General features: G+C 35.3%; 5 protein-coding genes and 1 long non-coding RNA gene across 10 annotated transcripts; 3 read left to right on the top strand and 3 right to left on the bottom strand.

Annotated features, from left to right (window-relative positions):
* Positions 1-871: 871 nt before the first annotated feature.
* On the bottom strand, positions 872-2967 carry LOC105834567 (rRNA-processing protein UTP23 homolog). The gene is made up of 3 exons (XM_012677139.3): positions 2718-2967; positions 2371-2603; positions 872-1380 (listed from the first exon to the last, which is right to left on the bottom strand). Exons 1-3 carry the CDS (start codon positions 2835-2837, stop codon positions 969-971), a joined length of 765 nt encoding a protein of 254 aa, XP_012532593.1. The 5' UTR covers positions 2838-2967; the 3' UTR covers positions 872-968.
* A 2138-nt stretch (positions 2968-5105) lies between these two features.
* Positions 5106-8310, top strand: LOC114254950. The gene is made up of 2 exons (XR_003626241.2): positions 5106-5220; positions 8053-8310. It is a non-coding gene; the product is annotated as an uncharacterized LOC114254950 (long non-coding RNA).
* Positions 5298-8945, bottom strand: LOC105827880 (ribonucleoside-diphosphate reductase large subunit). Of its 2 annotated transcripts, XM_012666072.3 has the most exons (11): positions 8567-8944; positions 8374-8462; positions 8022-8199; positions 7574-7937; positions 7186-7487; positions 6941-7103; positions 6473-6861; positions 6220-6407; positions 5827-6135; positions 5544-5729; positions 5298-5458 (listed from the first exon to the last, which is right to left on the bottom strand). In XM_012666072.3, exons 1-11 carry the CDS (start codon positions 8583-8585, stop codon positions 5405-5407), a joined length of 2241 nt encoding a protein of 746 aa, XP_012521526.1. In that variant the 5' UTR covers positions 8586-8944; the 3' UTR covers positions 5298-5404. The 2 variants fall into 2 exon arrangements, with proteins under 2 accessions (XP_012521526.1, XP_036140351.1); XM_036284458.1 differs by lacking the exon at positions 5298-5458 and having other exon boundaries at positions 5663-5746; positions 8567-8945.
* A 1452-nt stretch (positions 8946-10397) lies between these two features.
* LOC105827878 (palmitoyltransferase ZDHHC5) lies at positions 10398-16626 on the top strand. 2 transcript variants are annotated; one of them, XM_012666068.3, is made up of 9 exons: positions 10398-10859; positions 11006-11130; positions 11206-11363; positions 11440-11612; positions 11716-11928; positions 11997-12147; positions 12832-13046; positions 13130-13297; positions 14436-16626. In XM_012666068.3, exons 1-9 carry the CDS (start codon positions 10768-10770, stop codon positions 15157-15159), a joined length of 2019 nt encoding a protein of 672 aa, XP_012521522.1. In that variant the 5' UTR covers positions 10398-10767; the 3' UTR covers positions 15160-16626. The 2 variants fall into 2 exon arrangements, with proteins under 2 accessions (XP_012521522.1, XP_012521523.1); XM_012666069.3 differs by having other exon boundaries at positions 10399-10859; positions 11716-11910.
* LOC105827879 (DNA primase large subunit) lies at positions 13310-20398 on the bottom strand. Of its 3 annotated transcripts, XM_012666071.3 has the most exons (7): positions 19938-20396; positions 19475-19830; positions 19158-19385; positions 18936-19085; positions 18397-18778; positions 18167-18322; positions 17687-18088 (listed from the first exon to the last, which is right to left on the bottom strand). In XM_012666071.3, exons 1-7 carry the CDS (start codon positions 20044-20046, stop codon positions 18057-18059), a joined length of 1413 nt encoding a protein of 470 aa, XP_012521525.1. In that variant the 5' UTR covers positions 20047-20396; the 3' UTR covers positions 17687-18056. The 3 variants fall into 3 exon arrangements, with proteins under 3 accessions (XP_028045359.1, XP_012521525.1, XP_012521524.1); XM_028189558.2 differs by lacking the exons at positions 17687-18088; positions 18167-18322 and adding an exon at positions 13310-13847 and having other exon boundaries at positions 19938-20398; XM_012666070.3 differs by having other exon boundaries at positions 17687-18322; positions 19938-20397.
* A 1028-nt stretch (positions 20399-21426) lies between these two features.
* On the top strand, positions 21427-23830 carry LOC105834278 (RNA-binding protein with serine-rich domain 1-B). The gene is made up of 5 exons (XM_012676635.3): positions 21427-21756; positions 21853-21981; positions 22194-22511; positions 22597-22844; positions 22918-23830. Coding segments are annotated over exons 1-5 (987 nt in total). The 5' UTR covers positions 21427-21754; the 3' UTR covers positions 23208-23830.
* The last annotated feature ends 239 nt before the right edge of the window (positions 23831-24069 follow it).

Raw genomic sequence — 24069 nt, 5'->3', positions numbered from 1 at the left:
AAAGAGTTAATTAAAAATTAATTCTTAAGAATTAATGTATATATAACATACATAATTATACATGAAATATATATTAAATATATTTAAATATATATAATTATGTTATGTATGTATTATGTAATATACACATAAATTTTCAAGATTTTTAACTTTTATATCAATTTTGTTAAAAATTTATGCAAAAATGTTCGTTTGCAGAATATTGAGAATTTAAGAACTGTCTGAGAAATATTAGCTGAATATAAAAATCTGCCACTATTTAACTATGATTATCTTATAAATACATATTTATGATAATATAGTATTAAATATTTGAAAATTCTTAAAGGCTGTAAATAATACTGTGCCACCTACAACGAAAAGATTATTTTCCAACATTTTTATACTTTCTATATGTGGAAGTTCCTAATTCCAAGTTCATGTGTTCAATTATATGTTAAGATATTCTAGGAAAATGACATTATATAACATTATTTAATATCGTACTGAAGGTTGTAATATACATTTTTTTCGAAAGCCAGAGCTTTTTGTTATTTATTTTTCTTTGTCACTACATTTTTATATTTAAATAACATTAATTGTAGTTCAAAATAGCGTCGCTATTTTTTCATTAATGAAATCAAACACTAAATTATCTGTTAAATAAGTCATATTTTGGTCACTTAAGACAAAAGTTTTATTAATACCATAACTGTAGATTATAAAAGATTCTTCCGTAAAATATTTCACGTTTAACACGATCGTAATAAATGATATCTTCTGTCATAAAACTTTATAGACTTATACGTAGTAAAATATTTAAATAAATATTTTACTGTTTTTCGTCAAAAAATATTGATCCAATATGAAAAAAAAAAAAAACACTTCTCAATTCCTATTTTTTAACAATTTTACTTCTTACATATTGTGGTTTTACAATTATATTCACAGAATAAATATTTAAGATTCGTATGATTCATAATACAATTCTATGTTCTATGTTTACTTTTCAGTTCTGTTAGTAGAACATCTTTGACGTGTGGAGCTATTTTAATTTTTCTTTTCCTGACCTTGCCAGATTTTGTACCATTTTTGTTTATCGTTGATGCCAGTTTTTTCTTTTTCTTCAAGCAACTAAGCGGATTTGGGCCTCCTTTTTTCTTTTTCTTCTTCAATTTACTTTCTTTCTCTTCTAGTCCTGCTTGCTCTCGTAATACTTTTACGTTTTCTTTTTCCCATATAGTCATACCCAAACCTTTTTGCATAGCTTCAGCGTGTTTACGGCTCGTCTCTGAAGGAGATTCTAGCGTAGGTGCTTTTCCATGTAAATAAATAATAGGAACGCCAGGAACCATCCTCAATTTATCCTGAAGCTCACGATCTTGCGTTGCAATGATATATCTATAAAAAACCAACAGTTTTATTTAAAAAATTTATATTAAATTATTCTTGATATTTGTATATTATGTTTATTTATAATACATTATAGTGTTATTTAAAATGTTATATATACTTAAAGCAATGAAATAAGAAATAATCTTTCTTCCTTTAATAAAAGATATGTCAGCTGAATACCATTTTCTTGAAAAAGATGTAATATAACTAGAAATATTTTATTTTCTTCAAAATATATTTAATAAATTGGCTTATAACACACTTAGAATATAACAAAAGAGAACTTGATTTTTTTATTACAGAATTTTTGAAGACATTAAATTTTTTTTAACGCCAGTTTCCTTATATTTTCTAACCATTTCAAATACAAAAAGAAAAAATATATAACCTGTTGTTCACAGTTAAAAACTATGGGTTTGTTTCACAAAAGTCATCTTATATCTTATATATTTGTTACTTGGACAAATTTAAATTAAAAATTTTCAAGTAGTATTAAAATGTCAAAGATATTTAAAAAATAGATTAAAAAATTCATAATATGTTAAATCTTCAATAGATAAATGTTACTCAGTCTACAGTGGATCTTTGTACTAAACATAATTTTTTCTTTTAATAAAATATTCTTAACTTATATAAATTGCACAATTTTATCAATCTTGAAACTCTTACTAATTAGATATCAATGTTCAGAAGAAGCATCTTTAGAATCCAGGTTTAAATCCTGGCAAATGTATTATTTTTGCAATAAATTATCTATAGTTTTTGTAGTAAAGGGAGATTTTAAAGATGCTTCTGAGCATTGATATCTAGCTAATAACTGTGTTTCAAGCTAATGTAATGTTGATAGTTTATATGAGGCAAGAATATTTAATAGAAAAAATTATATTCAGTGGTAAGTTTTGCAGAATAGCCAATCTTAACTTTATCTTTAGGTATAAAAATTATTATTTTCAATCTCTCAAGTATGTGTACTTAATTGGTATATAAATGATGTACCTTGTACTATTGTTTTTTCCTATCATAAATTGTAAACATTTTGAGCCGCTTATTGGTTTCTTTTCATGTCCACATCTGTGTACAGCATATTGCTTTATTATTTGCGTGGCACCATTAACTGCTGGAGAGAATATACCAAGTTTTTCAGTCTCTGAAATGATACACGCTGTTGTTAGCAGCTTTATTTCAGATTGAAAGTATTTTGTAATCTGTTCTTGAATGTTAAATTTGTTCTGAAAAAACAATAAAGTATAACTAAAGCAAATATAAAGTAAAATTGAATATATTGTCTGATAATCTGATAAAATCTCATAGTAAATATAAAATAGCATATATAGATAGTTAACCTGTAAAGCGAGAAACGCAAATGTGCCATCGATAAGTACTTGAAATGGTTGACGAAACTTGTAATTGTTTACATAAAATCCAAGCGTTTTCCGGGCTTTTTTAGCTCGTGAGGTTTTCATTTTTAAATGGTAAATTCAATTAAACTGTAATCTTTTATTTAAAAATTTGCACATCTTAACTAACCTAACCTAACAATCTTTACGCTCCGTCCCGTATGAGTATCAGAGATGATCAGAGAGGATGAGATACGGTTCATACGGTCATCGCGTTGTTTTAAGGTGTTTTCATCCATCAGCGCCTCTATGTGCACAAAATGTGCACATTGAACTACGTAGTCAAATATCATGAATCCCGTAGATAATGTGCATGACTTTTTGGGTCTCTTCTATGCTATGTCCACGTTTATTTGGTTCTATTTTATGCTATACCCGTAAATTTTACAATTATATGCGTTCATACTTTAAATCTGTTTTATGCAAATGTGCATAATCGTGTTCTGTAAATGTGCAATACCACATATACATGATATAAATTCAATTAATTGATATGATAAAAATTCACTCACCAATTGCTGTCGCTGCTCCTGCTGCTGATGCTGCTACTGCTACAGCTACATTCCTTTTCCGAGTCGCTTCATGGATACCGCTTTCTGCTGACATTATCCTGCTATTCTCGAACCACACATTAATAACGATCGCCCGATACTTAATTTATTCGGCAATCCCGACATTACGGATAATATATCACACGTGAGTAAAACGTAAACCGTGGGCGAGAATTTCACTTGGCGCGACCGTTACATTTGGAAAAATACGTTAAAAGTACGGCACGTCAAGACACACTAAACAGAAGTAAATCAATTTGCTCCTAGAGTTTTGTATCTCCGTATGATTGCGCGACAACTATTAAAGTTTCATTATTGGCACGATCGACATTCTACCGAACGTATCCCCTTCGAGCAAACACTTCGCTCGAATGCACACGCGAACACTTCACTCGAAACCGAAGGCAAACGCACGATGCCGCGCTTTACACATGAATACGATCTCTGTTTCGTACGATCTCACATGGCTCGCGGGTCGTCTGTTGGCGCGTTCAACACAACACAATACCTGCGCACAATGAATTCCGAACGCGAGACACGCACGGAGTCGACAGAACATCCAACCGGCGCTGAGGTGGCAGGCAGACTGCTGGCAGGCAGACTCGGCGGTACTCGGCGCTAGTCGGCGCCACTCGCCGCGCCTGCGCCGCTGCCGCCATGTTGCTCCGTTGCTCCGCGCTTCAGTACGTACGCCACTCCAGCGCCGGTCGGACGCTCTGTCGACTCCGTGCGTGTCTCTGCGTGTCTCGCGTGTTCAGAATTCATTGTGCGCAGGTACGGTGTTGGTTGAGAGTGCCGTCGCGCTAACAGACGACCCGCGAGCCATGTGAGATCGTAGCAGAGGTCGTATTTATGTCCAAATCGCGGCATCGTGCCTTCGGTTTCGAGTGAAGTGTTTGCTCGAAGGGGATACGTTCGTAGAACATCACGAGTGCCAATTAAGTGAAGTGCTACTAGTCGAGCATACGAAATTCTCGAAACTTGTCTTCGTTCGTTGTATCTCGACGCGTAATTTTCATTCAACCGCTTTCCTCGGCCTGCGTTTCCACGAAGTTACGTGCAGTTACGCGACGTGCCACTTTCGTGCCATGTTGATTTTCGTTCCGGACAAAGTTTTCGTGTACGCGTATTCGCTCGAGGAGGGTACGCATTCACGTATTTTTTTAAATGTAACGGTCGCGCCAAGTGAAATTCTCGCGCGCGGTTTACGTTTTACTCGTGTGTGATATATTATCCGTAATTTCGGGAGTGCCGAATAAAGTATCGAGCGATCGTTATTAATGTGCGGTTCGAGAATAGCAGGATGATGTCAGCAGAAAGCGGCATCCATGGATTCGAGTGACTCGATATTCCAGAAAAGGAATGTAGCAGTAGCAGCAGCAGTAGGAGCAGCAACAGCAATCGGTGAGTGAATTTTTATCATATATATGTGGAGCAAAGGCTGCGTTCCGATATTCACTGGCAGTACTGAAAATCTATAGTTCATGTCACATACACTGTAGAATTTCAGCACTGGCAGTGAATATTGGAACGCAGCCAAAATGATATGTGATAAACGTATGCGATATTGGTTCTGTTCCTTGCTATATCTGTACAGTGTCAATATTGCACATTTGCATAAAACAGATTTAAAATATGAATGCATATAATTGTAAATTTTACGAGTATAGCATGAAACAAAACCAAATAAACGTGGACATAGCATAGAAGAGACCCAAAAAGTCATGCACATTACCTACGGAATTCATAGATATTTGACTACGTAGTTCAATGTGCACATTTTGTGCACATGGAGACGCTGATGGATGAAAACACCTTGAAACGACGCGATGACCGCTCTCAGGTTCCTCTCTGATACTAACATAAAAGGCCACAAGACAGTGCATAAAGATTGTTAGGTTAGTTAAGATGTGCAATTTTTTAAATAAAAAATTACATCTTTATTATTTATCAATTTTAAAATAATGAACACAAATTTTATTACAATATTTTATTTTTTAAAAAACTTTACTTTTATCTTGATGTAAATGTACTATTTTTATTTTATCTGTTACATGATTTTTATTTGAATGTTGGTCTTAACTATTTCATGTTATTTCTGTCAGTTACCAGATAATGCATACTGGATTTTAAACCCTGCAAATAAAAATACATATTTAATATTAAACCTATGTTTAAAATAAAAATAACTGTACACATAATACACATTTTATTTACTTACAATTTCCCAAGCGTAAAAATGCAAGGATGTAAGCTTGTCTAATGGATCAACCATATGAACATTTAAACACTGTGACTGATCAATGAAAGGTCCCCGAGAAGCTGCCATTTCAAAAATAATTTTTTGTGGCATTTCCCAAACGGTTTTGTAAAGCAGCTTTAAATCTTCAGGTATACCCTCGATATTCTGAAAAGAGCAGCCCACTTAGAAAATAAAATATCTAATTTATAAATATTTATGTAGCACATAAATCACTTTATAACATAAGTTAAATAATAGTTACTTGTATAGATCCGCCGTTAGCCCTAATTTTGTTGCACATATTTTCATCCCAAAGACCCTTCTCGATTAGATCACGTAGTAAACGTGGTTTAACGATCAGAAATTGTTTCGATAACGCATACATCATATATATGTTGCTCGTGTATGGTTCAATTGATACATTGTTTTCTAACATTTGCGCCATAAATGCATCCGACATTTGCGCTATTAACAAAGAATTGCGCACTCCGTGTTTGGCAATTTTTGCCTTTAAAATATCCCACTCCCATAAATCCGTTGGCTTCACATTCCACATATCGTATTGGAGAATCTATGAGAAGAATTTTTCATGTTTTAGACGTAAATAATTTTCAAATTAGTAGACAATAGAAAAATATTTTTTGCAAATACATACACCTTTACTGACTGGGCTGCCTTCATATGACTCATAAGGACCTTTTTGGGCAGCTATTTCGCAACTAGCTTCTAGAGCACCATAATAAAGAGTCTCAAAAATTTGGACGTTGAGTTTATTAGCCTCTTGGCTTTCAAATGGATATCTCATTAAGATGAACGCATCTGCTAACCCTTGTACACCAATACCTAAAATTTTAAGTTTAAAAAAAAAAGCAATGCTATAACATGTGAATTATGCAAGAATAACTTACCGATAGATCTATGTTTATCACAAGACAATTTCGTCTCTGGGAGAGGATAAAAATTAACGTTAATCATTTTATCCAAATTGTAGGTAACGATTTTCGCTACTTCCTTAAGTTTATAAAAGTCGAAAGTTCTCTTAGTAGAATTCACGAACATGTTAACAGCGATTGAAGCCATATTACACATGGCGACTTCATTGGAACTTGAATATTGAACTACTTCAGTGGAGAAACTACTGCATTTAATTGTGCCCAAATTTTGATGATTTGATTTACGATTACAATGATCTTTATAAACTATATACGGCACTCCTGTTTCATATTGTATCTGAATGATGAGGAGCCACAAATCCCTGGCTTTAACTTGTTTTCGAGACCGTCCTTCCTTTTCATATCTGAATATAAACATGCATTCTTTTCATAATTATGTAAGTTCCAGTATAAGTTCTAATAGTAATAGAAATGTATAATTACTTGGTATACAAAGCTTCAAATTCATCACCCCAAGCTTCAATTAATCCAGGACATTCATGTGGACACATCAAACTCCACATATCATCATTATAAACACGTTTCATAAATAAATCTGGAGTCCACAGTCCATAACACATGCCTTTTGCCCTCAACTGTTCCTCACCTGCAATACAGTTGTTTAACATGTATTTCTATTTCTATGTATTTAAAAGTTGTGCAAAAAAATAACAATAAAAAATAATAACCAATACTCCTTTTGAGATCCAAGAACTCAAAGATATCGGAATGCCATGGTTCCAAATATACAGTAATCGGTCCTTCACTTCTGCCATTTTTGGATACAGTTGCAATAGACGTATTGTATGCTTTCAACATGGGCACTAATCCGTTCGACACACCCCCTGTTCCCCTTATAGGTGTATTCTTTGCCCGAATGCAATGTACATTAAAGCCTATTTCGCCATTATGATGACAAAGAATAGCAAATCGTTCCAATGTATCCAATATTCCATCTATACTGTCACCAGACATTGTCAACAAAAATGAGCTGTAAACATACCATTATAAATATTATATTTAATAAATTAACACTTAATAAATTTGCTCATTAGCAAAGGTCAAGGTTTTAATTACCTAGCCATCTGTTGTGTAACAGTACATGCGGTATCTATCGTTTGAGCAGCATGTACAAAGTAGTGTTTTGACATATTATTATATGTTTCAATAACCTTATCAATGTCTTCACCGTGAATACCTACAGCCACTCGCATCAACATATGCTGCGGCCTTTCAACAACTTTTCCATTCAGTTTCAACAAGTGATTACTCTCAAGCATTTTAAATGTAACATAACTATAATTAAAATCTCTATCATATATTATTGCAGAATTTAACTTGTCTGCATTGTTTTGGATAATCTGATAATATTTCTCACTGATTATAGGCAAACATTTATTCGTGACTGAGTTTTTTGCATGATACAAATCAGCTATCACCTCTGTAAGATACAGTAAAATATTAATAACAAATTATATATCAATGAACGCACAATGCAGTATCAATATTTGAAACAATATCTCACCACTAAAGACCTTCTTTGTTTCCTTGTGCAGATTGGATATGGCAATTCTAGCTGCTAAGGTTGCGTAATCTGGATGCTGGTTGATCATAGTTGCCGCAGTTTCAGCTGCCAAATTATCCAATTCGATAGTTGTTACTCCAGAACGTAAATTGGTTATAACCCGAAGCGCGATCGCAGACTGTAAAAGAAAAATACAATGTATTTTTTCTTAACTGACGATTTTATATGAGTCACAGTTAACCCGACTTTTGAAGGATACTTAATTAAATGCAAAGATAAGTGAAAAAAAGATAGGATAAAAGATTCTCTTCCTGTCTCAGCAATGACAAAAGGCATATATGCAAATACTTACTGGATCTACATGATTCATGTCCAGACCATAACATAGTGTCTCGATTCTTGCAGTTATCTTGTCGAAATGTACAGGTTCCTTGCGTCCATCTAACAACAAATAAGATATTAAATTTAGAGAGGGGAAAGATTTGTTTTCTTTACGTTGAGTCTCGCCCAGTGTAAATGCAAGTGCAATTATTTGTGTAAATTACCGCGTTTGAGTACGTGCATGTTTGATTCCTCGAACGCCTTTAAAGCGTCGTGGCTTCAGTGAAATAATATTTACGTCGATATTGCTTTAAACGACTCTACGACAGCACAATAAACAACCGGCACGGTTGAAAACGGTCTCGGAACGATTTACCCGCGAAACGGAAGTGATGAGCTAAACAGTCACGTGTACCACGACCAATCGCAGCCTCGTTTTGCGTTGACGTCACTTCCACGGACTTTGCAATTGTTTTTTTCCCGTATCGTTTTGAAAACTCAACTCAATTTTTCCGTTCTAAATATTCGGATTTTTATGTGCTTTAAGAAAACTGCATCAAATCTGTAGATTTAGAAAAAATAACCTAAACGTCGCAACAATTAAAATCTTACCAGAAAAAATTGAGATTGTAGTAATAAAATTATTGCGCTCAGCTCTCTCTCGAGTTATGTAATTCGAGTATCGATCTCATCGATACGCAATTGATAGCTAGAGTAACAATATTCACTTGATAAAAACATCGACACTCAAATCTCGATTTATCGATAAAATTCGACCTGCAATTGAAATAAAGCAATACATTTAATACATTTAATTTCTTTTTCCAAATTAATATATATTTACAATATAAGTACAGAAAGAAAAAAATTTGTTAAATGCAATAAAATAATAAATCTGTAAACATAGTGTATGTATATATGTATGTACACACGTGTTATATATATTTATAAGTCAACATACTGAGAAAAATTGCAAAATGTATATACAAATATATGTTTGTACACATTATTTATATATTTTAAATTAGAAAGTCGTAATTTTTTAAACTTAGATTAGTTTACCTATATTATAATTATTTTATAATTATAATATGGATAAAACAAATTTAATAAAAATAATTAATTAAAATAATTAAAGCTAATAATTATTTAAAATTAACTAAGTTAATTTAAAAGTTATTAACTTTTTTATAGTTATTATCCAACGCAGATTATATAAAAGAAACTCAGGCAAAATTGGACTGTTAAGAAAAGCAAAGAAAATAAGACATTTTTTTCAACAAACTATGAAAAAACTAATAATATATTTTGAATTTCTAAACTATTTGAATTTGCAGTTGATCTGATAGATTTTATATTTTTAATTACTAGCTTCGATTACTGCTATCTTTAAAGATTCTTCTGATCAACTGCCTCGATCAGATTTCCAATCATATTTATACACCATCTTAGAAAAGAATGAATTAATTAACTAAAACTAACGAAAAAAATTTAAGTACATAATTTGGGCAAGGTGGGACACTGTCCCATCTGGGGTACTTTGCATTCAACTTAACTATTTAATTAAATTGAAAGAAAAATTCAATATAACACTGGATTATTAAAATATTGTGGAAGCAGATTTCTACTAGTTGAAAATGTGAACAAATGTGTACAGTGTAAATATAAATAGTCTACTTTCATTGAATCACAACAAAAGGCTGATAAATCAAAATATCTCGACTGCGGACAACCTTAAGCTTTGAAAGACGATTTCATATTGAAATTTAGTTGATAGCACTCTTTATCTATACTCAGGTATCTTACCGCTATTTAATTATTGTTATTATAGTCGAGAAATAGCGAAAATGTTTTTTCTTGTTCAGGCATACCATTTTGGCCGGGCTTCCCCTATACTTAATAAATTTACAATAAATAAACGGAAATAGGAGTGCACATAATGCCGCAGTTTTATATCAAAACGACTTGAAGTTTTTGTCAATTCTGATCTGAAAAGTGCAGGGCAAAATACGGAGTACAGAGCAAGATGAAAGAGAGGGGGAGTGACACGCGCGCGCTGCCGCGCGAGATTCAGCGAAGCAGCGAGATGCGCTGCACGCTCTATATATGTATGTCACCGAGGTGGTGTGCTCCATCGCTCCGATATTCGTATCAACGCGAGCTGGCCGTTAAGTATCGCCGCTGACGTTTCGCTGGCCGGGATGACGCATGAGTGATTGGGAAACGGCAGCCCGAAGTCGGTGTTACGTCGCGGACGCCCGGACGATAGCTAGAATGCACGGACGCCCTCGCCGCGGCACGACGTACGTGTACTCGCAAGTGAGCCGAGCTCGCGATGGACGCGGCCATGTTTCCTGCTAGCAGAAATCCTGTCCGTTAGTGACTCGCGTTGATCGTGTGCCACCGAAAGAGCGGAGCGTGCAGAATGCCGAAATGCGATGTGAAGACGAGGTATCTGCCAGCTACGTTCGCGTGGACAGTCCTACTCGTCACCACAGCGCTCTTCTTCATCTTCCCGTAAGTTGTCTTTCCTCTCTCTTTCTCTGTCTCTCTTTCTCTCTCCACCCGCTCCGCTTCCCATACGCACGAGCATGTTCGCCGAGGCGGAGCTCCTCTTCGCTCCTCGGAGAGACTAGGTATCACACATGTTCGTTCATCCGTAGGTGCTCGAACTACTATGTCTCTCGATGGGGCTGGTGGGTGCCGGCTCTGCAGGGAGGCATCACTTTCTTCGTGGTAATAAACTTCTCGCTAGCGACGTTTATGGACCCCGGTGTTATACCAAAAGGTATTTTAAAATTAGACATGCCTCACCTCGTTATAAATCGCAGATGTGCCGAACGATGTTTTTTTCCCGTTAAAGCGCCTCCTGACGAAGACCGGGAGGATGATTTTCGAGCTCCGTTATACAAGAGCGTGGAAATCAATGGCATTACCGTGCGCATGAAGTGGTGTGTCACCTGCAAGTTTTATCGACCTCCACGTTGCTCACATTGCAGTGTCTGCAATCATTGTATTGAGGTATACATATATCTTTTTAAATATTTTGTTGTAAACAGATTGCAAAAAGATGTTAATAAGCTTCATATTTTTTTAGACGTTTGACCATCATTGCCCATGGGTAAACAATTGCATTGGTAGGCGAAACTACAGATACTTCTTCTTTTTTCTTCTGTCACTCAGTTGTCATATGATCAGTATATTTGGGCTCTGTCTATATTACTTACTAGAGCATAAAGAGCAGCTGAGTGAAGTTAACACTATTGTTGCGTATCCTTTACAACAGAAGATGTTTTTCAAAGCATTTTCAAAATGTGGCTGCATAAGATTTATGTGATATTGATTTTATGAAATCCTTAATCTTCGTATGTAGACTCGTACTCATGGGAGTGGTACTGCTCTTGTTCATTCCAATTTTTGGACTGACTGGTTTTCACGTGGTCCTTGTTTCCAGAGGACGTACTACGAACGAACAGGTAACTGGCAAATTTAATGGAGGCTACAATCCTTTTTCTCGTGGCTGTCTGCGCAACTGCTGTTACACACAATTTGGACCACAATACCCAAGGTATTGCAAGGAACCAAGGTATTAATTGAAATTAATTTTGAGTGTGAAATTATTTTGTTATAATAAATTCTCTGTGTGATTTGCAGCTTACTTAAGCCCGATAAGTATTTAGGAAAGCGACGTGGAGCATGTGCATCGGAAATATCTACTATAGACAGTGAGAACCAGGTAAAGACCTACATGGATAGCAGCAATGGTGCTGGTATTAGAAATGCCAGTTCAAATGCTTACAATAAGGTAAGAGCTAGCGCAGCTCCTGCTTATCTTCTAATTTTGTAAGCAACAATGATTTCACTTTATAATCTAATACTTGAAGTTAAGCTTTTAAGTGAGGTCTACAATACACGGAGTAAGCATAGAGTAAGACGTAAGAGTAGGAATAACGATTTTGTTGTAAGTTGCTTACAATAGTCTTGTCTAGAACGATAAAGTAAGTGTATTGTAGACCTCGCTTTATACTCTTATTATGATTTGTATCTCCTTGCTATTTATTAGCACAGTTACAAATGATTTTTAGATGAAGTGCTATATCTTAAGCACTTTTGCTTATATGCAGTTTTTAAGCATGTATAGCATGGCTAGCAATGTAGTTGTAAACAATTTTGTATGCAGTACTAGCTTTGTAGTACACTTTAGTATTTTTTATAAAAATTTATATTTACATCCTTTTCACTATACCTATAGAGTATCAGTATGAGCAGCGATGATATTTCATCTATCAGTATTGTTCCATCCAGAGTCCTAAGATGCCTTCATTGAATTTCTTCCATGGTTTATGCATATCCCATTCATCCCAAATTGATCCTAATATTCGTAGGAAATATATGTAATGTATATTACAGAAAGAAATATTGCAATATATTGTTTTTGTTTGATCTCTTTCTGACGTGATTGATGACATTTGTTGATTTTTCTTTACAGTTATCTCCTGGACGAGATGGATCGGATACAGACATGGAACCAACGGCGTCTCAGTCCGCGGATTGCGAACCTACGCCACCGTTGCAGAGACACGGTTCCAAAAGTAACTTCTTCCTGCCACCTGTGGAGAACAATGAATCTCCCAGGCATCCTCTGCCGTTGCAGCATCGCCATCCAATACATTATCCTAAAGGCAGTCCACATCCAAGGCCAAGGTACTTGCGATAAATGTTTTACATGATTTTTAATACACAAAATGCTCTATAGCACAATATACTCATATTCATTATATTCACAGAGGGATGAACGGATCTCGAAGTCACACTCCCGACCCGTTGTCACCGGAAACGAGTGGCTCGCCCGCCACAGTCCCTCAACGTCAGGGTGGCGCCAGTCCTACGATGCAACAACGTATTAAAGCTATTGGAGTACCCACTCCACTTGCCATATCCAGCCCTATACGAAGGTACATCATACTTGTGCATTATTGAGAAAAAAAATCAAAGTATATATTAATCCAATGGAGAAGTGTCTTCTAATAATAATGTGAACACACATTTACACGTGATACAAAGAGAACGAAGGATCGATTGATTGAGTGCTTATATTTGGTGCTTACTCTTATCCGAAATATATTCGAATATTACAATTTCAAATTTACTATTTTTAACTATTATATATATATATATATATATATATATACACATATATACATATATATAGTTAAATATATATATTAAATATATATAACTTTATATATCGCGATTTTCACATTGCACAAAATTATCTCAATGTAGAGAGCAAGAGAAAAGCGCCACACTAGTATAATAGTTACAATGCATCTCTTAAGCACGCTGCCAATACAAAGTGAACGATATTCCTTTTACGATATTCCTTTTTGCTACCCTTCGATATGATGTCGGTCTGTTTTGTTAAAATTTCCTATCCCTCACTGTCAAACATCTCACTCTTGCTCTTCTTTCTCCTCCTCTTCTGTTCATCACTATTCTCGCCTTCTGGAGGACAAAAGAATGTGTCACAAAAAGGAAAAATATGCAATGTAGCTTACAATAAATATGGTAGAGGATTTAGTACTCTCTGCATGTGTATATATTACAAGATATATGGTATATAGATAAGTTTGTGTCTCCCACTGCAGGGGGTGGTAACTGCAAGGAGCTGCTTTCTACCATCGTGTTGCAACCTACTGCAGGTAAACACGAACTTCATCCTACGAGGACATACCGTAGTTTACGATTATGCTTTCTTGCATATATCTTTGTATATATATAGAAAAACATGGTTGTAAAAATATACGTCATAAAAACATATACACACGCACACACACAACGCAAGACACTCCCACCATATATTTTTTAGATTCGCTATCTTTTATGTTTCTTGAATAGATGCTAATTTCTTAACAGGAATGATGCGCTGCGCTCTCTCTCTCTCCTGTATGTCTCGCCAGAGCCGTATTTGTATGGCTACATATGCTCAAGCACTCGCATATTCATCTTGGTTCACTGTACTGTGCATTTGTCGATTATCGAAAGCATTTTGCGCCGCCGGAAGGGATCTAAGATCCACTGTGTCTGTTACAGATCAAACCCGGGTACACCGACGCAGGTTCGTCGGCCGGATTTCATAGGCGTGAACGAAACGCCGACGTATTACGATGTACAGCAGGGAAACAATATGGCAGTCGGCGTTCCCGGTTCCGTCATTACTGGCTACAGCCCGCAGCGGCGTTTCTTATCAGAAAGCGAGCTCGTGCGGCAGGGTACCGATCATCCGTATTCGCGAACCAACAACACGGTCGACAACATACGTGAACTGGCGGGTTCTCCGCAACGCGGTGTTTACATGTGGAAAGACAACTCTCCTGGCAGCTATCCAGGTCCACCTCTTGGACCTGGAAGTGTGGTAAGCGGCGCGCCCCATCAGTCGCCTTCTCATCGACCGCCTCCGGCGTACGACTACTATCGCTCTAATCCCACGAGCCCGACTCAGCAGTCGCAGTACGCGACGAACGCTCCCAAGGCAGCGTATCATCCAGCCCTGAGGGGTGGAGTGCCTGTCTTCCCGCCGCATCAACCGCCGCACCAGTCGCCGCAAGTCAAGCGAAAAGCGACTACAATGGCGACACCCACTACGCCGACCTCAGGAGACGCGCGGCGTCGACCGATGTCATTCGTCAGAGCCTTGGAAATGACAGACTCCATGGAAATGGTTTCGGCACCCAACGACTCGAGAACACAGAGACCAACTACACCGACACCGGACCGCGCTAGCGTGTACGATATGAACTACGAGATATCCGTATAGCCCATCTTTTCGGTCTCCGCACCCTTCTGCGGCTGGACGGAGATTCTACGAAAACCGCCGCCAAGTAGCTTGCACGTCTTGTGCTCCAACGAGGAAAGGATGTATGCCGTTTACGAGATATCCGTCTGAATTCTTCCGTGATTGATACAGTTACGCGCGTTTAACATTTTCACATAGACGGCGGTAAACGTGAACCGCGGCTGGTTCTTCAGTTTCGTTTATCGCCGTGGGATTATTCTTACAAATACGTGAATATTGGACTTGCCACAGCAATCAAGATACGCTACGTGCACATTTAATAAATTGCCATCAGTGATATATATGTATGGATGATGAGTGGATGTATGTGTGTGTCTGTGTATGCGCGCGCGCGCGAATTATGTCGTGATTGACAGTATACAGCATTCATTCTCGGCGAAGTCGGTCCGTCGACGCATTTAATTCGTTAGGAATTCACATGAAGCAGTAAATATGATGTGGCGAATCTTTATTTCTTCGATTCTTCCTTCGGCATTGGAATCTTACGATACGGCAGTAGAGAGTCTGCATTTTACACGCGAATCGAACCAACCAACCACAGCACACGAATGTCCTGTCGTATCAATAATATCATTAGTCATTGTTAATAAATAAAAGCATAGGTTCCATGTACGCGTAGCAACGATATATGTCCGTTACGTCGAGAGTAATTTAGCGTTCGACCCGACTGACGATCCGAATTAATGAGTCACGGAGGCGTCAACGAAAGTATATTCCGAGCGCACAGAGGTTGACCTTTATTGGAACTAATACCGATAATCGGTCCTCTCGCTTGACAGAAGCAATTATATTTTTTAGTACACACATTAAGGTCAGTTTAGATTTTTATACAATGACACCGTGACTCATCCTCCTATAGAATATGATGTTAATCCAATGTCATCCTTTTTTTTTTCTCTTTTCTTTTCTTGTTCATCTTCATTGCCGACAAGGCGCACGATTCGATAAATGAGAAAAGTCGTGGGGATCATTGTATTGTCATCCTTAGTAGCTACTCTTCAAACACCAGAAGAGTCCATTGGAAAAAAAAGGAGTTACTTAACCAACTTAAGTCATTATCGAGAATAGAATAACAAGTCTGTGTAAAATAATCGTGGAATATGTAGCAAATTTTTAATATACATATTTAACAATATTTATACGTAAATGATAAAAAATATAAGACTTTATAATTTGACTTGTTTGTTATAAATGATGATTTTATCGATATGCCCATTAACATATTTTACTTCTATATAAAGAATTTGCAGAAGAGAATGTAAGAAAGAGAAAAAGGTATGAGTGTATGAAAAAAATTTAACGTGTGAATGAGAGGAATGCATTTTCAGAATAGTGGAAAGTACCAATTTCTAGTTTTCTTAAATGTATACAGGAGTGACTGTTCATAATATATGTGCGAACATAAAATAAAAACTATTTTGATTTTGTTAAAAAAAAAGGAAGATAATTGTAATATACACACATTGCATAAATCCATTTGCTGCATCCATCGCCGCTGTTAAATTTGTGATATACATCCCGCTTTTGAAATTGCATGATGGTTTCTCTATCGTGTATGTGCATAGAAGCTAATAATTATTGACTATAATTACATTGTTATGGACTGCAACGCTATATTAATTGAATTTTGCGTACGCGCTCGATTTAAAATGAATGGACGTGAAATATTGACTTAGTGTTACGCAACACATATCATTTTGATGTCAAACATCGAATGTGTTTTAGATTGGAAAAAATTGCATTGCATTTGATATAACAATTTCTTGACTACAGATACATATGATGTTATAACGAGGATTATAAGCATTTCTTCCGTATTTCTTGATAAGACATTTAAGATTCATTTAACAAACTCATTTTGTTTCTATTAAGATAACAAACTGTGCCAAAACTTTCTCGTACTTTTCAATCATATAGTTCTTGTTTGAAATAGCATTTAATGAGACAACGGTACAACATTACGAATTGACTAAGGTAATAATAATGTGTAAGGTGTATGACGAGTATTAAGTATTTATAATTCGGTGTACTTGTACATAAATATTGCTCGTTCTGTCACTTAAATGTACATATATCATTCGGTACTTACGTATCGCCGCAGCAATCTACAGAATAAAAATCATGAAACATAGTAAATTATACTGTGTTGTATCGTGGCAATATTTTTTTTATTTTGTGTTTTTTTGTTTTTGTGTTAAGCCTAATTATTTTGTTCAAGAAGAAAAAAAGAAAAAAAAGATTTAGATGAGAGAAAAGATCATTAGACTAAACGCATTTTTAACTTTACAATCATGTGGTTGTGTAAAAACAAACTTTTTTTTCAAATTAAAGTATGTCTCAATTAAACAAAAATATTGCATGCAGATATATCCAGCACCAACATATGTGTTTTTATAACATTTATATCTCACATTATAAATTTATTATATATATTTAAAATTAATGTTATAGTTAAATTAACTTTGATATTGAAAATAAGTACCTTCAGTGTTAAGAAATGCTTATTGTTCATTTATTATGGCAGTTAAGAATACAGACAATCTAATTTGAAATTGAAAAGTCGCTAAAAACTTAATTCTAATTTATTAGCAAAATGAAATTAGCTGATTCCAATTGCTTATCTGACTTGAAAAATACCTTGGAAATATTTTTATATTTCAATGTTAAATAAATTAGTATAGATGTATATACGTACACATACACTCACACTCAAGGTGTGTCCTACAGTATACGTAACACGCTATACATATCTTGTACATATTAACAATTCAAAAATCTGTACAAAAAATCATTTTCTGTTGATGATTTTAAACTCCTAATAGTTCTAATTTCTTCAATGTTCCCATTTAGTATGATGCCTAATATCCATCTTCCATTTCCGAATCCAGATCTTTAATTTTAATGTAATTTTAAATTTTAAACAAAATACATGTAAATGATACACATAAAATAATGAAATAAATCTCACCATGATATAAAGTGCGATATTTCACGCTCTCATTAAAATATGTATTTGGATGTTCAAATAATGTGTTGTTCAAACAATTGTGTTTAATTTCATAGTACTTGTTACATGCTGCAGAATATTGACCGTCTTTGGATAAGCTTATTATTGCTGATCTCTCTGATTTAATAAATTAGTTGATAGATAAAAGTAGTAATTAAATAAACGAATATTTTATGTATTGTGATACTTACCCAATGTGTTAAAACCACAATTAGTAAGTTCGTCTTCAAGTATACCATGCAGCATATGTTTAAAAGGACATCCGTGATAATCTCTAGGTCCAACGATCGACGACTCTATAATTCTCTGGCACCTATAAGGCTGATAATCTCGCCGACTACCTTCCTGACCAAAGACAAATCTTATGGTGTAACTGTGTTCTTTGTTAAACACAGCATCGTTCATTACTTTTGTGAATTCATCCTTCCAAAAAGTCATCACGTCGGACAGAGAAAGTCCTATGCCCTTCAAGAACAAACAGTATTGTATTCTACCACCATGTGTAAGATGATGATTTTTCTTCAACGCTTTATGTAGAACTCTCATACAAAGAGGATAAGAAGTTTCCGCAAGCTGTAGCAAAACAATTACTATTTGTTACAAAATCATTTAGCAGGTCAAACAGTTAATTGTTACAAGATATTGTTATAAAATATTTAATATTATATGTCACTTATTAATTACAAAATTATTTATGATTATATTTATAATTATAATCAATATTACTTACCATATCCAACTGGTCAAGCGAAACGTACTGTTGTATTTCTTGTTCTTGTACCAATATAGTATTCTCCACATGAATATTTTTTTCTAAATTGATAAAGATACGAGTGAACCTCTCGTCGGCATATAAATTGGCTCTATATTCACGTGCCATCTGGAATGTAATATATAATAAAAAATGACAACTGTTGTTGGTAGACTCATAACAATCATTTTTTATACCCACTTCAAAACTTGATATGAGACTTCTCTTAAAGTGTGATGTAAATACAAATATCATTTCTTGTTCAGGTACAAAAGCTTCGCCTTGCATAACAAAAACTTTACGCTTTTTAATTAAACTGGCTATGTCAGAGAATGGTACTTTGTAAAATTGTATATTGTTAATATCACTGGTACATGAAGATGACATTTGAAGATATTCCTTGATATCTTTCTTTTCACTTTCACTAATCTGAAAGCAACAGAGAATATTAGTAATTCAAGATTTTGAGGAACATTACATTTTAAAGCAACAAGCAATTATAATAAGTAATAACCAACCAGTTCAAATTTAAAATTGTTAATCTGTATAAACTGTCTAATTCCCTTATTATCTAATGAGGAGGACCGCCACTTAAACAGCCGTGTTTCTTGTTTAAAGAACCAACGCTTTTTGAATACATTGAAAGCAAATGCAGATCTTAATACAAAGTGAGATATATGATCTCTCCTTCTAATATATATATTACATGTACGTGTATTGCATTTGTCACTATGAAATTTGCATCCTGGACTATCAATCAATCTTGCAAATTCATTCAGTCCTTCTTTGCGTAATACTTCGACCAAGGCAGCCTTACGTTGTGACACCGTCATTGTTAATTTTTGTAAATGTATACGTTCCACCAAACAAAGAACTACAATAAGTGACAATATGTTAATCATAAACAATTGATTTGTATTGATATATGAATAATAATGTACTGAATGTGAAACAAACAAAATGCGAAATTCAATTAATCACCTTTTAGTCGCATTTCACTAATTTCTTGCAACTCGTTTAACGAAATCACTTCGTGTGGAACATTCTGATATAATTGTAAATCGTGAGGATACATATTGGCAGGACACATTGACAAGCCAAAAATTTAACAGAAACTTAAAATCTCTATATTATTTTTTATATTTACTTGATTATATTTACTTGATGATAAACTTGAACAAAATCAAAAGTGTGGGAATATTAAAAATTAAACAAAAGAAACATAAGTCAGACAAGTAAACTGATTACTTGCTTCTCATAAAATTAATTTGCTTGTCATTTAAACTATTTAAACTGGCAACTTGCAATAAACACTAGGTTTGTTCGCGTTGCTTGAAATCCCCAAAATTTGTTGCACTTTAAACGAGATAAATATATACTCGAGCACTAGAGAAAAAGAGAAAGCGAAGATATAATATGGTCTGTTCTTTCTAGCTGCACTGTTGCACCGGTGCAATAAGTTAAAGTAAGACAAGTATATTTTTCTCATTCTAACTTATTGCACCAGTGCAACAGTGCAGCTAGAAAGAACAGACCAATTGAGTGCGAAAAGTGCAAGTAACGCGCGAATAGGCCCACTATTAGGAAATGTGGGGAGATGCAAACTAGAGCATGCGCAATAAACTCGTTCTACATTAATCACAAGTAGCCAGTTGCGACTTGCGACAGCCAATGACTATCGAGCTTAAAGGGCCATCTACAATGGAATGTTTTAGCCGTAACAGCACTAAAACTACGGCAATGCTGTCTAGAAGAAAAACGACGTAGCAATAACATACAAGCCGGCCATCAAAGAAAGGCAACCAAAAACTAAACCCGAATGCCCTAACGCTCATCGTAAGCACGCAATAAATTGGCTCAATGTCTGCTGTAGGCTGTAAACAGTAATGCCCAGTCTACAATGAGTCGTTGGTCGTTGGTCGTAAGAAATTTAACCAATTATGTTCGGTTATTCTTCTCTAAGATCAACGGTGATTGGTTAAATTTCTTACGACCAACGACCAACGACTCATTGTAGACTGGGCATTAGCGTTGTTACGACTAAAACACTCCATTGTAGATGGCCCTTAAATGAGACTTTAATCGCAAGTCGCAAGTTGCGATTAAAGTCTCATTTAGTTACACCCAATGTACACATTTTTACATCCAATGAGTACCTAGTTCTTAGTTAAAACTCGACAGTCATTGGATGTCGCAAGTTGCAACGTGCGATTAAGTAGAACGGGCTGGAAAATGTGTGATGGCCTTATACCCAGTCTACAATGAGTCGTTGGTCGTTGGTCGTAAGAAATTTAACCAATCACAGTTGATCTTAGAGAAGAATAACCGAACATAATTGGTTAAATTTCTTACGACCAACGACCAACGACTCATTGTAGACTGGGCATTAACCTTTCTTTGCTTGCATGAAATTTCCGCTTTATGGGATGGCGCCATTAGCGCCAAACGGTGGCGCGGGTGGATCTAGATTGGAGACGATAAGTATACTGCCATCGCCATGACAGTCTCATGGTAGTTGTATCGTTCATTTTACCGCGTGCCAAGAGTGATTTAACGAGACAATTTGATAGCGTCGTCCGGCCGAGTTTTTGTCCGGACGTTTTGTCTCTCAACTGGCGTCATTTCGTGCGAGGCGGGCGCATTACTTATGACAGAATACCGTCGTAAAATCAACTTTATGTCCCGGTAGGCCGCCATTACGTGTTCGCGTCGTACAGTTGGCGTACATCATCCGGCATTTGAAGCTCGAATCGTTCAGCCCGATAGTACAGAGCTATAAGATTCTATTGCCGCTAATCATGTGAGTATTCCCGTTATATACAATTGGCAATTAAGCAACATTTGTTTGGATTTTAATCCTTGCCTTTTCTTTGCATACCCGGTGTTTGTTATTCAGGGCTCGGAGCCGAAAGGATAGCACTGGTAAGAGTGACTCCGAAACTACAGATAAGGAGAACAAAAAGGAGAAAGGTAGAGAGAGGGAGCGAAAAAAACGTGCGGCTTCCTCCTCCAGCAGTGGTTCTAGGTAGGTAATAATAAAAATGTTGAAGAGAGACAGCATAAACTTATGTTTACAATAATAACAGTAAGTTCTAATTAAAATCTTTTTTTCTTTTTCAAGAGCTCTTGCAGGACAAAAAATGAAACTCAAATTTTTTGTTTGATCACCTTTTATATACTAAACTATCCAATACCTTAAATTATATTTTATTGACAAATATGTATTTGTGTTTATAGCTCATCAGATAGCAGCTCTGGATCTTCAAGTTCTAGCAGTGGCAGTAGTTCCAGATCAAGTTCTACTTCTAGTAGTTCGTCCAGTAGTTCTGCTAGTTCCTCAGCCAGTTCCAGGGATCGAGGAAGAAAAAGAAGTCGTAGCAAGAGCGTTGATGCTTCACGAAAACATGATAATAAGGAAAAGGAAAGAGATAAAGAAAGGGAAAGAGAAAGGGATAGAGATAGAGATAGAGAGAGGGACAAGGACAGAGAACGCGATAAGGAAAGGAAGAAAGGAAACAATGTTGTCCCTGATAAAGTTAAACAAAAACGATCCAGGTACTATATTTGTTATAAACTGTAATCTTTTCTTGTTTATAATTATTAATTATAGTTATTACTAATTATTTTCTTAATTTTGCAGATCTCCCTCTCCACGTAGGAAACGTAGGGAGCGTTCGCCGATTCCTCGACCAACAAAGATACATATTGGCCATCTAACACGGAATGTCACCAAAGAGCATATCATGGAGATATTTTCGGCATATGGTAATATAAAGATGGTTGACTTTGCATTGGATAAACTTCATCCAAATCAGGGAAGAGGGTTTGCTTACGTCGAATTCGAAACTGCAGATGAAGCGGAAAACGCTATGAAACACATGGATGGAGGTAAAATATGGTTCTGTATCAGTGACTTGGCACTTTACAGTCACTAACGCATTTTGCATCGATCTGTTCACAGGGCAAATAGATGGCCAAGAAATCACAGCTGCTCCAGTATTATTGCCAAAACCCCGACCGCTACCAATGCGACGAATGTCACCAGGAATGGGAAGACGTGCACCACCACGATGGGGAGGAGGTGGTAGAAACACACCGCCACGTTATCGTAGACGTTCGCCGCTCATGAATCGACGCAGAAGTCCGCGACCACCGCGGCGCAGAATAAGGACTCGATCGCGAAGTCCACCGGGAAATCCTCGACATCGACATCGACGTTACACAAGATCCAGCTCGAGTAGTTCCCGATAATTTTCCTCTTTTTTTTTTCATCACATTGTACATAAAGAATATCGAACTAAATATGACAACATTATCGTACAGTTATGTTACTACATTAAAACCAAGTAAAGCGTAATGATTACGATTTTAATTATGATAAGGTGCATTCGCTAAAAGCGATCATGAACTCATTTATAAATATAACAATAGTTTCATGTCTCGTCTCAAAGCACACTTTTGAAATATACTAAATTTCACAATATTGATGTATTGATTGGTCTTTTGTAGTTAGTTAACACCTCAAATTTTTATAAACCAGTAATATTTATACTGTTTATGATGCTATTATAAGATAAAGAATATAGAAAAAAATTAATGTGACAGTTTAAAAGATATTAATATATATTTTTCTAGTCGTTTATCTGTAATTGTATTTAGTGTGCTGAAAAGGGATCGTAGAGTTCATTAAATAATTTTTTTACATGAATAAAGACAAAATGTGTTTAATAATGCTCTGTAAGTAAAACGATAGTCTGTGTAAGAAAATTTGTCCTCTACTATAAAATTTATTATTATATTTTAAAATGTCGACTAGCAAATTTTTTAAAATGTCTCACGTTCATTTTTCACTTTTAGTAAACGAGATATGTATATATATGTACATATTTATTTGATCCCATATATGTGTTAATCCCAAGTTATAAATGCAATCTCAAGTTCGACAATTTCTTTTGTTGGTCGGAAGAAACGTTTTTAAAGCAAGATCAATCATTTTTATTTGATTATGTTAAAAATTACGTGCGTGTATATATATATATATATATATATATATATATATATATATATACACACACACACATAGTTTATTAAGTCATATATAAAATTTTTAATA

The sequence above is a fragment of the Monomorium pharaonis genome, chromosome 3 (genome assembly GCF_013373865.1).
Source record: "Monomorium pharaonis isolate MP-MQ-018 chromosome 3, ASM1337386v2, whole genome shotgun sequence".
NCBI lineage: Eukaryota > Metazoa > Arthropoda > Insecta > Hymenoptera > Formicidae > Monomorium > Monomorium pharaonis.
Note: the sequence above shows the minus strand (reverse complement) of the source record. Positions and strands in the feature narration are given on the sequence as shown.